At 32.1% G+C, this 13,717-nt stretch overlaps 1 protein-coding gene across 2 annotated transcripts in view; it reads right to left on the bottom strand.

Annotated features, from left to right (window-relative positions):
• Positions 1-188: 188 nt before the first annotated feature.
• The window catches only part of LOC134707621 (uncharacterized), a 27,326-nt gene continuing 13,797 nt past the window's right edge, over positions 189-13,717 (bottom strand). Inside the window, exons 1-3 of one of the 2 annotated variants that reach the window (XM_063567564.1) lie at positions 5,344-5,436; positions 1,842-2,040; positions 189-667 (exon numbers count right to left, since the gene is read on the bottom strand). In XM_063567564.1, coding sequence (XP_063423634.1) covers positions 245-667; positions 1,842-2,021 — 603 coding nt within the window. In that variant the 5' untranslated portion in view covers positions 2,022-2,040; positions 5,344-5,436 and the 3' untranslated portion in view covers positions 189-244. Of the gene's footprint in view, positions 668-1,841; positions 2,041-5,343; positions 5,437-13,717 lie in introns of those variants that run through there. The other variant, XM_063567563.1, reaches the window with a different exon arrangement.

Genomic DNA, 13,717 nt, shown 5'->3' with positions numbered 1-13,717 from the left:
AGACAAATATTTGCTTTTAGCCAAATTACTTACTTTCTTACACAGAACATAATAAAAGGCAATCAGAGTCATGATTGTTTTCCTAAATCTTCAAAAAATAGTGCATGAATTAATTACAGCGAATTTTTCTTTATTTACATGTTTATAGATGAGTCGAGTTAGGATCGCGTAGTCATTTTCGAAGTCACTTTCTTTCTTTTTTTTGAACCCTTGTTATAATGTTTGACAATCTTATATTTTCTTTTCAAATAGTATTTGATGTCATCGGTCGTTTTGTCATTCCACAGCGTGTGTGAAGAATATGCAAGTTAGGCGGGGCTGATTGAATTCGTCGACGGCCCATAACGCTGGCGGAAGTTGGTGCCGGATTTTTCGTTAACCTGACGACAATGCCATTTATTTCTTGTTTTGTTGCTAAACGCCATGTTCCCGGATAATGTCTCTTAAGCTCTGGATATTGATGTTGCATGTAAGGTTTTTCTTTGAACTCCTCCATTCGTTGTCTGCTTTGAGCTTCATATAACTTCCGTTCACGTGACCATAAGACAGAGCGTCTACAGCTAGCAACAGTTGGTCTCCATACTGCCGATTCAACAGCTACAAAACTCATCTGACTTAAGGGTAATCCATAAACACTTTTCCTTATTTCATCTTCGTTCACTACAGTCTACAATAAAACAATTACATTTGTTATGTGTGATTTTCAACAAATTCGGAGGTGTTACTTTTTAACCAAAGTAAATTTTACAAGAAATCCAGTGCCCTTACCCTTGCTGATTTCGAAAAAATCCATGATCCCCATTGGCATAATATAAGAATACAGCGTTTTATTAAACCCGAATATACTCAACAGATAAAATACATAATATCATAATTATTGTACATGTACTTTGTGTTTATAAGTGTACATGTGATCGCAAATTCAGCGTTTTAGAAAATACATCAATTTCAATTATGATGAAACAGTAAAAACTCGGAATTAGAGAACATCACGTTCAAAGCATATTCTGCTATTTATAATCTGGACAGAAAATTCGGTTCTTATGTCGAAAATGTATGTCTTTATAGTTGCTACTATATCGTAATTTTAAGGCCGTTCTAAAAAAAAAAGCAATGCATTAAAATTCTAAGTAAAATCCTAAGTAATATAATTGTTTATTATGATAGTCCATAACGTTTGTACGTATTTATGCATTCTTTTCTTTCATCTGGTTAAGATTTTTAAAAAAGAGTTCCTGATGAAAGTGTATCCGGAAAAATGGTAAGGACGCACGGAATTTTAAAGCGTGAATTTCGTTTGCAAAAAAATATATGGCCGTCACGATATACCCAAAGGTGTTGAGGTGTAATACCACCAAATCATGGTATATCACATCCGGTTGTATACGAAAGTAGGTCTAAAAAAATATTCCCTTGCATTGGACCGTTGTAGGTAATTAATCCTACCTTTTATTGCAGTAAAACTATTTCTGTGTCATAAACATATGTCATGGGTATTTCTAAACACCATTATTTTCTATTTGTGATTTCTATAGAAAATTTGGTAATCTTGAGGTTACATGGTGACTAAACCTTGTGCACACATAGAATAAGGGGAGAAATTTGATTGGTTAACTTCCAATGATGGTTATTTTCTTATATGCAATGAAATGTTATGTGAAAACTTTACTCATGCCAAGTATTTCTTTATTTGAAACAAAGATAAATTCTGCACAATTTTTTGAAAAGTGCAAATTTAACAAAGACTAATAGGGGGAAATCAATGGTGGTATTACACCTTGAAAGTAGCTTTAGACATCAACCTGCCAACCAATCAATATTATTTTTTAAAAGGGTCATACCTCGTTGACCTCGGTTTCATCCAGAAATGGTATTGGGAAGTGGTATTTTATCGACTGTCGTCTTGCATAGGGATCTGCCTCTGACTGTTTATAGTCAAAGCTGTGTTTTCTTGTCTTCCTGCCTCCTGGTAGTGTATCAAACGATATTGAGGGATTTCTCTGTAGTACGGCGGAAGCCATTTCTGGTCATAACAATCAACTGTAATATATATATTTACGAACTCAGTGGATAAATGAAAGAAAAAAGTAACGAACAAATAGGAATAAATGAATAAATTGTGCAACTATGAAGAAATGAATTACGAGCATTATATTTCCAGCTTTCTTCATTAAAAGAAAAGATCATATAACACTGAACACTTTTAATTAGCAAAACACTATTTGCAATTCCTGCGGCGCAATTTCTTAAAGATATGGTGTAATGTATGAAACCAAACTGTGCAGAACAACATGGCATTCGTTATATATACCAAGTTATAACGCTCCAGACTGTAAAATTCTTGTGCAATTTGACTTTAAAAAAAACATGGTTTTTTATCATCCTTTGGGTTTAGCATAATCCAGAGTTTAAATTGTTCATTGTTATTTTGACTGAACTACATTTAACGACGGGAAATAATTTATTAGAAGAAAACACGAATCGAATGATGATGTTGTCAATGAATGAATACATGAAAATATACATTAAAATATAAGATAAGTATATATACTTTTTAATTGTAACTCTTAATAATTATTTTATTTAACAGGCGTTTGGTGGCCGGACGCAAGTACAAAATAAAGTGCTTTCCGAAACTGCATAACTACATGCACTGTAAGTTATCTACAGTAAATTTTCGATCAGATTATTTTATTCATATCTGATCAATGTTTCATCACCGGCATGGTCATCTTTATGACATCAGAGATTTAATAGACACAATTGTATTTTTATTTAGTTTTGGCAATGTATATCATAGTTCCCATTTTCAGATCGCGTTCCAACGTAATACATCAAATGATATTCGCATATAATGTGTGCTGCGGTATTTCAAAAGTTTGAACTATAAAGAAAATGTTAAATGATCTGTAATTCTATAGGTTTTGGATGAACGCTATTAAAATGATAACTTTTGAACTCCATAACGCAAGAACGTGGCCTCTCTTTTGATTGGCATATTACGTACTTTACATGGTATTTAAACAGTCATTGAAAAAGATAAGATGTCGTGATCAACATTTAATTCAGAAAGACTTGACTGGCATTATCAATTTGTATGATCAATCATAATATTATCAGATACAAGCCAATTGTTCATACGCATAAAAAGGTGAAGGAGACTAACGTTCAGTCGAAAACGCAGCAATTACTATACTATAACGTTGTTCATTGGGTTATTTCCGCCAAAGTGCGCGTACAAACTTTTAGTCATGAATAAATACACCATCATGACTACTTTCTTGTCCATTCGTCTAAGTCCACTCAATGAGTGCGGTTATAATTCAATTTGCTTGTCCGTCTGCCCGTTCGACAAACGCATGTTTGTCACCAGCCCCACTTCCCGATACTAAAATTGTTAAACAAAAAATTGGTGCATGAACATTTATTTTTTGGTAAACTTGTTTCTAGCTTTTAACTGAACAGAATGACTTAATGTTTTGTAACCTACTTGAGAGTGGTGAGTAATGTGTGTGTGAAACATGTGTACTCCCTTTATAAGTTATATGGTTCGCTACTGACCCCCTACGGATTCACCCTCTATGGATCCCTAGGGGGTCAGTAGTTTACCGTATAACGAATTTATCGCACGCTAGACTTTTTCTGCTGCGTTTTGCTGTAAAATAATCAACGAAACACAACAACATTAATAGATGACGTCACCATTACCGCGTCACGAACACCCTATGAAACTTACTAACCCCCTACGGTCTCATAGGGGGTCACCACGTGACGGCGTTAAACCAATCACAACGTGATAATTTACCCGCGGTGCGATAATATTTGTGAGTGGACCTGGGTATGTTAAGCACGACATCTTGTGCACTCTTGTTTGATTAAATAACACATCATTTTAGACTTTAAAACGTAAAATGAGAGTTTCTTTCATCATACAATTCATTTAAAAATTTATAAATGAATAGAAAAAAATGCCCAAGCAGGATCAACGATATACCAAAAATCGATGTCAAGATACATACCAACAGTAAAACAATTATACATTATCCTTGAGATATGTTAACGACTAGACAAAATAATAAAAATGAATAAAAGTTCAAGGAATTACATTTAGTAATCTTCTTTTCACGCTTACCCTAACCTCGCCTCCCCCCCCCCCAAAAAAAAAATCATGATGAAACTCGTTGTCATTTGAGAGCAACACAATATTCCTGATATCATTTCATCATGCATTTCATAGCATACAAAGCTATAAAAGATAAGTAAAATCGTGGTGTGAAATGTTAAGATATATTCAAATTCATTTAGATAATATGAAGTCCATGATACGCAATTTGATCATGAATAACCCTATCTTCCCTTGCCAAGGATAACAACCCAGCCCCCCTTTTTTCACGGGACTGGGGCGTAACCCTTGACTAGCGAAGATGGTAGAACCCCGACGCATTATATTTGTGAATCGTCTGTAATCTAGCGACAATCAGACGGTGGTTGCAGTCTGTTTTTTTGTGGTTTTTTTTTCATTTTTTTTTTTTTGCATGAATTAAGCTATTGGTATAGTCATTAGTTTTTTTTGACATTTGTCATGTCGCAGACTTTTGATAGCTCTCTGCCCGATGTCGTCTTTCCATATAAATTTCTTAAGGGCCAACTGTAATAGCTCATTAAGTCGGAATTGGTCGATTCGTTTATAATGTACGGTTACACACCGTTGCTTACATCCATTGCATTTGGGCACGGGTTAAAACATGTAGTTTGTCATTGACAGGGTAACTACATTCTCTTTATACTTTAATATATAGTGAATATTTCAACTAAGGACATGATAGTTATTAAAACAGAGCTTATTTCATCGTCAATAGGTTGAATCATTCACACCTTTCTGCGAATGCAATTTAGACTTATCGGTTTGCTTTAAGATCACGAATTCCTTTTAATGTCAAACACTTAAAATTACTAGCACTGACTTGGCAATTTTCGTTAAAAAAAAACTTGAAGTCATAGGTTTTTTATACACAGATAGATAAGTAGATAACTAAAACATAACCATCTGCAAAGGCATCTACCAGGCTTTCATTATCACTAAACTAGTATATAATATATTTGTTTAGGGGCCAGCCGAAGGACGCCTCAAGGTGCGGGAATTTCTCGCTGCATTGAAGACCTGTTGGTGACCTTCTGTTGTTGTCTGTTCTATGGTCGGGTTGTTGACTCTTTGACACATTTCCCATTTCCTTTCTCAATTTTTTTTCTAGGCTTTGTTGATATTACAAGAAGGTTTTTAGTGAAAACCTTTCTATACTGTATCTAGCAATGATTTAATTTAAAATGCAGAAAACAACTTACCAAATATATAGCAAAATATAAAAGTCCTGTGTTAGTTCATTAAATTCCTAATTCTGAATGATTTAATTGTAGTAAGAATTAAACTGATATAAAGATATAAACAATAGACTAAGAGATATTACAAATAGATTAAATGAAGATATTACAAATTGAATTGATACGTTTATATTTAAGTAGTTGGTTGTTAATTAAACTATGATCTATCAAATTCATTCTGTTTATAACTACACAAACTGACGGTCGGCAAACGTCAGTATACGGCGTGTTGATTTCAAGTTCTGTGGTTGAATTGTGTTTTTAAAGTCGAAAAAAAAAAAAATAATAAGAGACAATAAACCGCGGGAAAGTCGCAGAGTGAAATTAATTTTATTTATACAAGAGACAATTTGAATGTCAGCCTAACCAATGTGAATTTACCAACAGAAAATCACAAATCAACAAATAGAAACAAATCTCTCTCTGTATTATTGTGTTAAATGGGTCTTCATTTTTAACAGCTTCTTACTAAAATAGGTCGGACATAACTTGTTGTATGTCTAACCATAACATAGGTAAGTCTTGTATTATTTTTAATTATTTTAAATAAAGTTATTGCTAGATTTTACAGTATAAAAGGGTTTTCACTAAAAACCTTGTAATATGAACAAATTCTAGAAAGCCTGGTAGACGCCTTTTCAGATGGTAAGGGTTTAGTCATCTACGTGTACCTACTGTGTAGTAAAATTAACAGGACTGCATATGTTTTGAAGTCTTTTACGAAAATTGCCAAGTCAGTGCTAGTTCATTTATATATATGTTTTGGAATTTAGTATGACATTCATTAGCACCAAACTAGTATACATGTTTGTTTAGGGTGAGCTGAAACACGTCTCCAGGTGCGGGATTTTCTCGTTGTGTTGAAGACCCATTGGTGGCATTTGTATGGAACGCCATAGCTGTCTTATGTGTCTTTTTTATTGCTTTTCTATTATAAGATGGTGCTTTTCTATTATAAGATGGTGCTTTTCTATTATAAGATGATGGTTTTCTATTATAAGATGGTGCTTTTCTATTATAAGATGATGGTTTTCTATTATAAGATGGTGCTTTTCTATTATAAGATGATGGTTTTCTATTATAAGATGGTGGTTTTCTATTATAAGATGGTGCTTTTCTATTATAAGATGATGGTTTTCTATTATAAGATGGTGCTTTTCTATTATAAGATGGTGCTTTTCTATTATAAGATGGTGCTTTTCTATTATAAGATGATGGTTTTCTATTATAAGATGGTGCTTTTCTATTATAAGATGGTGGTTTTCTATTATAAGATGGTGCTTTTCTATTATAAGATGGTGCTTTTCTATTATAAGATGATGGTTTTCTATTATAAGATGGTGCTTTTCTATTATAAGATGGTGGTTTTCTATTATAAGATACTTTTCTATTATAAGGTGCTTTTCTATTACAGACCTTCTAAAATTCAAACTGACCACACGCACGATACACGCACGCACGAAACACGCACGGTGAATGCACGATACACGCACGGTACACGCACGATACACGATACACGCACGATGAGCGATGAGCGTTACACGAAGGATTAACGCAAAATGAATGATGAATGATGAACGCACGATACACGCACGATGCACGATGAATGATAAATACACGATACACGCACGATGCACGATGAATGATAAATACACGATACACGCACGTTGAATGATTCATTGGCGAATGAACAACGAACGCTTTTTACACGATTCTCAAAGCTATTATATTTGGAATAGTATTTAAAATTGATATGCATTGTAATTAAAGTAGCTGTTTTGTCGATACCAGCATAATAGATAATATGTTATTTTACCAGCTCAGATTCAAATAACTAAATTGAAGTCGGCTATTTTAAAGGCACCGTAAATATTTCTGAACTTAGACAGAAGCTCCTAACAATCAAAACATAGTGTCTTGATTAAAGTTCAGCCTGAGAGTTCAAGTTTACGGCAAACGAAGGCGAGACATTGTGTTCCGCGAAACCCTAAACTAATTTTATTTCATACAGAAAAAAATCTAAATCTTATTTTTATGCATACAATGTCCGACGCATTATATCTATAGACAGTGACTGGTTCTAGAAATTATTTCAACTACATGTTTGATATAATTGATTGCAATAAATGAATGATCTATGTATTTTTATTTTCATGTTATATAATTTTTCACTTTGATGGGTTTATATGTTTTTATCTAAAAAAAATAGTAAGCTGTTTTTGTATTCACTACAAGCAATTAATCAAATTTTTCTCTCAGTAAAAATGAATTAAACAATATAACTGACACAATTGGTGTCTGTTGTTTGTTTGTACAGTAAACATACTGAATTTGTTTTTATCTCTTATATACAATTTCAAGTATGTCAGAAAATTCATACATATTTCCAAACATCCTTACACTCAGTCAAATTTCTAAGAGGTAAGATTCTCGGGATTTTACCTAAAACTCTTTGGGAAAGTGCAATTTTTAATTCCAATTTGAAACCAAAAGGGTAATAGATATCCCATCTTTTTTTAAAATGCAGGTCTTATTTGATAAGGAGATTTGAAAAATCGATCTTAATGGTAGTTGAAATTTTACAGTGCAATAAATTTGTGTCCGTCGTTGGCTTTCATACATATCAATTGGTATATCCACTGTTTGCTATTCGTAATCTGTTGTTTATGGCAGTCAAACCTCGCGATCGGTGTCCAAATTTAAGCACCCATTTAGCATTTATAAGAGAGGGGCTATTTTTCTCGATGCAAACATTATTTTCCTTCCTGAAATAAAACAGCTTAACAATTTACTATATATTTTCATTTAATCATAAACCGATGCATATTAAATGATATTTTAAAAATTTAAAACATATTTTTATGGTAAATATATTTAAATGTCAGGGTAATTTTCTTATCCAAATAATTATTTTTTTCATTTTTTAAGGTAATAAAGTGTTATCAGTTATGAAATTTGACACGTGTCTAATAGTTCAGTGATTTTCGGAAAAATGAACGAAAACCGGCACGGCATTGTTCTATAATCGTTTATGATCTTTTATTGATTAAATTTGAATATATGCATTAAATATCAATATCTATCTAGATTTGAAATGTGTTTGCATTGTACAGCACCCCTTTTAGTCCTTAGTACCATATTATAACTCATTAGTGCACTTAGGAGTCCTTAGTCGTGTTTAGACGCACCATTTTCTGATATTTGGTCGGATTGTTGTCTTTGACACAATCTCCATTTCAATCCTCCATTTTATTCAATTAGTTGCGATTTCTTTATCTCTCTGTTTGATGTTTTTACAGACAAAAACCATTCGCAGAATTAATCTAAAAAAGCAGACATTAAACTCTTTCTTTTAAAAACTTTTTGCATTTAAACCTTATTGTATGACATTGAAATAGTATTTTATTATCAGTCTTATCACATATCATATGACCTTAATAAAAGTGTCCTATGTAATGATTTTTGACAGAAATTTTCTTACTTAATAATTGAAGAATTCGTTCTTTTTGACACATTTAAAATTGCTGCCGTAAATGTCATTTTGCGCGACGTCAACATGTGAAATATCGGGAAAAGATGCATTTCTTTCGAGATGAAACAATTTGCTTAAAGGGAAACTCCGCAAAAAGATCAAACTCATAAATTGATATTATGTCCATTCTGTAAAAATGCTCAAATTCATTGATTTTAAATTTTATTCTGCTAGACAAGAGATCACCATCGATTTTAAAATTAGAATATCAATTCTCTGCGTGCCGCCAGTTTGACCATCTTTGACCATTTTTTCCGTTTTTGGCCACGATATGTCTTTGAACCACAAAAGACCAAAACAGTAACCTTATGTAGTCGTTATTGCGAGTAGATATCTTGTCAATCGTACGTTTGTATTATCCGACTTACTAAATTAAATTTGATACGGATTTTTTTTTTTTTTGTAATTACCAAGGTTTGCATGTCGTTTTTAACTGTTTATATGGGAATTGGTTAAAAGGTCATAGTTCAAAGTCATAAATGATCATAAATAAGTGTTCCGTGAAATTTGTTTTCGAAAATCTAATTTGTTCATAATTCTTTTATGTAATAAACTTATTCTAAAAATTCGGACCTTCCCTTGTCTGATCACCTGCATGGCTAAAGGTATTACTTCCTAAGGTATTGTGAGGTGACACGTCCAGGTATTCAAGCGATTTCCTGTCGGGTGTATAATATACATCTCTGTCTTGCGTGTCCGATAGTATACTAATCAATATTACTAAAACTCATACGCTTGTTTATAAATAACATTTCTGGTGTAAAGAAGATTATTTATAAAAATCTAAATAATTAAAAAAAAAAAAAAGATTTGATAAAATACAAAAATTTCCAAGAGTAAATTTGAGAAAATGTAAGTACTCGTCTCGTTGTCAAAAGTGAAGAACAGTTTGAAACATACAAGAAATATTGATTTAACAAAAATATACGCACTTGTCAACCATTCGTTTATACGCCTGGATAGAACGTTACGGAACTATAGATAGTTGCAATTTAAAATTATATACCGGCATTTTTACATTGAACATAAGAAAGAAACATACATTTTGTTTAATTTGGGTTAAAGTTTTGTAAATGGACTAGACTCAGTCCTCGCATGACAACAGTATCTTATCATGGGATGTCGATGGACTATTGTATACCAAAAGAAGAAAAAGAGAACCATTTTGAATTAAATACAGGTCGATATTTAACTTACTTTGGTTCATCGAAGTTATGAACATAGTAAAATCACAGATCGGTATTGAAATGAATCTACATATTACAAACAGGATTTTTAAATAACGATTTTGAGTGATCACCTACCAAACCAATATAAACGTATGTCGAGATATAACCATGCAGGAATTTAGTTTTCGTCAGACACAAAAGCTTATCACTATCATAAACGTATACGTATATGCATGCAGTTTTAAAATATCAAGAACAAGCGGTCGATGTCGATAGTCCGTTTACTAACTGTTCAGAGTCAGACATGTCACTTGGTCATTCTTGGAAGCCTTCATATTCCCCGTCCGACGATTGGAACTCTTTCTGGTTGTGTTGACTATAAATGCTTGTATGGTGGTTCTGTCGTTTGAGAACCGCTTATACATTTCATGAAACTTAACATACATGTAGTTGTTTCTTATGATGGTTTTCGGAATTTACGGTTTTTATTGAAACCATTTGTATATGCACGCATCTTTGTCGGAATTAAAATAAAATCAAAACATTTATAATTATATATATTCCTTTTGTCTTCGCATATCTTACATAAACATTTTAACAAGCTGACCACACTCTTACTTATAAGTTAGGACACATCAAAGTCGTGCTCATATGTCAAAACATTTTGTTGGGAAAAAATAAAACAACAGCAAAACTATTTGTCCTTTTTATCATTTTAAAAAAGAACAACGTGTCAATCGGTTCATTGATTTTCGGCATATCAAAGAAAAACCGGCACGTGTCTAAATAATGTTGAATATTTCGTTTATTTACGAATATTTTTTCTGTAAAATTTGAAATTTATGCATTAAATATTATTTTCTAACATGATATATCAAAATAATACATATAACAGCACTCCTTCTAGACCTTAGTAGCATAGTCAATGCCTTAGTGCAATAAGGACTCCTTAGCAGTGTTTAGACGTACTGAAAAAAAACCCATCCATCATTCTTTAATAATCATAGAAGGTTAACAACTACATGTAGTCTGTTTCCCGGCCGTTATTGAAATTCTTGACAATACCTTAATATTTGTATATTCCGAAGGCATACTGAATGTTTAACCAGAGACATATAATACATTATATTATATGTCTCTGGTTTTACGGAGCGAACCAACCTTGATAACAACATACTATTGTGAATTATTTTTTCGGATAACAATCTTTTAGACATACATTAAAAACGGTGTCATTGATAAGCAACCATGAACACAATGAAAAATAAATCTGTGAAAGTGTTCCATGTTTATTCCATTCAAATAAAGACTTGTTTTGTTAATACCATATTTTTAACTATTCTATAAAAAAAAAAACACAAAAAAAAAACAAGATTATATCTTAACTTGTAAATTCAATTTCAAGTTTTAAACATTTCTCAATTTAAAATCCTTCTTAAGGAATATGATGATACATGATATATTTGCCTGATCTTATATTTGTTTAATTAAAAATTAAATAATGCCTTCATATATATATAATGTTTATTTTTATTCAATTTTCCACAAAACATATTTAGCTTAGTTTAAATGAAATTCAGAACAGAGATTTGTACCAATATTGAAGAGGATATATATTCGTGTTAATTCACCTCAGTTTAATTTGTGAATTCAAGTTTGACATTTAACATTTTAATCCGCAATACACATTTACCCGACAATCTTGTATAATGTATTTTCTCAATGGAATAACATAACGTGCATGTGATCATCAGAAAAAAAGACAAAATATTTATAACGGTATTTATCAAAACTTAAATATTTGAAAATATCTTAGTAGCATATGAATTGGCCAAATAAGCGAAGAATTAAAATCTAGCATAGTTCAACCAAGGATTTGTATAGTTTCATTAAAATAAAATATTGTTGGTGTTTTGGCGACTAAACCAGCAACATTGCCGTTATAAAATAAAAATATAAAACTTTCGCCATCTGATAATGATAGGTTAAAATGTTCATTAAAATGTATAATGTTTGTCTTAAAACTACATATAATGGGTATTTTAGAATGAAATGAAGTTCATCTTCAATAGTAGAGCTACAACACATGTCATCTCGTGGACTTCTTTTCTTTCATACTTTCCAGTTTCATTTTTTTAGTGGAGCTACCCCACGTCTAAATTTTGCAAAAGCACTTTTGTTTTTAAAATTGACAGAATATTTTTAACAAATAACAGTTGGCCAACAGTATATTTTTAAGTCCATTTCGCTCAGTGTAATAGAAATTACAATTTTAACTCTTTTGTCGTAGAAAATTTAATGTCAATTTCATGTTATTGTTTGTACGTACAAAATGTATCATTATATCAAAATGTGTAGTCTCAGACAAGATTCACTGAATAACCTCGAAATATTTACAGATGATAAAATATTTACACAAGAAGTCATGAATCTGTATGAACATGTGAATTAAGTGTTCACAAGAAAGTAAGTATGACTGTAATTTATTTAAAGTCGGGACAAATATATATTATACTTTAAGAGATGAACGTTTGACAAATGCACATTATTTGATATACACATTTATACACGATTGACGAACGCACGATACACGGTTAAGAATGAATGATTGATGAACGCACGATACACGCACGATGCACGGTTAAGAATGAATGATTGATGAGCGCACGATACACGCACGATACACGATTAAGAATACACGATGCACGCACGTTACACGGAAAATACACGGAACGATGAATGATGAACGCACGATTGGTACACGCACGATACACGCACGATGCACGCACGCAACACGCACGATACACGATGAACGCACGGAATAATGGTCAGTTTGAATTTTAGAAGGTCTGTATAAGGTGCTTTTTTATTATAAGGTGCTTTTCTATTATAAGGTGCTTTTCTGTTATAAGGTGGTTTTCTATTATAAGGTGCTTTTCTATTATAAGGTGCTTTTTTATTATAAGGTGCTTTTTTATTATGATGGTGGTTCCCGTGATTAACCGGGAGTGTGGGGAACCACTAATGACAAGACGATTGTCCGGATAGTGACAAGACGGTTTACCGGACGAGATATAAATAGTCATAACTTTTTTGTTATTCGGTAGATTGGTTTAATATTTGTAGACCTTAAAGATATTAAAATATATTTTATGAAAATCAAACAAAATAAGTGAAAAAAAATTATTTTTGAGCAAATAAAGTTGACCGGACGGTATTCACACTCGTCGTTATACGCTGTACATATATTCAACTTGTCGACAACAAGTGTTAATATCTTTGACAATAATCGGCCAAGTAATTCAGGAATCTGTGAGATTTAAAAACAAATTATACGAAAATATAAATTTATAGTAAAAACAAATATGTTTCTGCTAAAAAAGTTGACCGGACTGAATTCACATTCGCCGATGTGTTTAACAGAGACATATACATGTATGATACATGAAGAGATTCGCACATCTATAATTGTATTTAAGGTCTTTGGTTTTAAATATATTAACAGGATTTTCTTTCTTCACAGAAGGTTGACTGTCAGTTAGAAGTATCTGATGATCTTGACTGCCATTATCAGCATACCTCAATCTTAGTAGATTTCGGTGTTTATACAACCTTTCTGTTTTGACTGAGGTATTTT

This window comes from Mytilus trossulus, chromosome 2, assembly GCF_036588685.1.
Source record: "Mytilus trossulus isolate FHL-02 chromosome 2, PNRI_Mtr1.1.1.hap1, whole genome shotgun sequence".
In the NCBI taxonomy this organism is placed as follows: domain Eukaryota; kingdom Metazoa; phylum Mollusca; class Bivalvia; order Mytilida; family Mytilidae; genus Mytilus; species Mytilus trossulus.
This window is presented reverse-complemented; position numbering and strand designations above follow the sequence as displayed.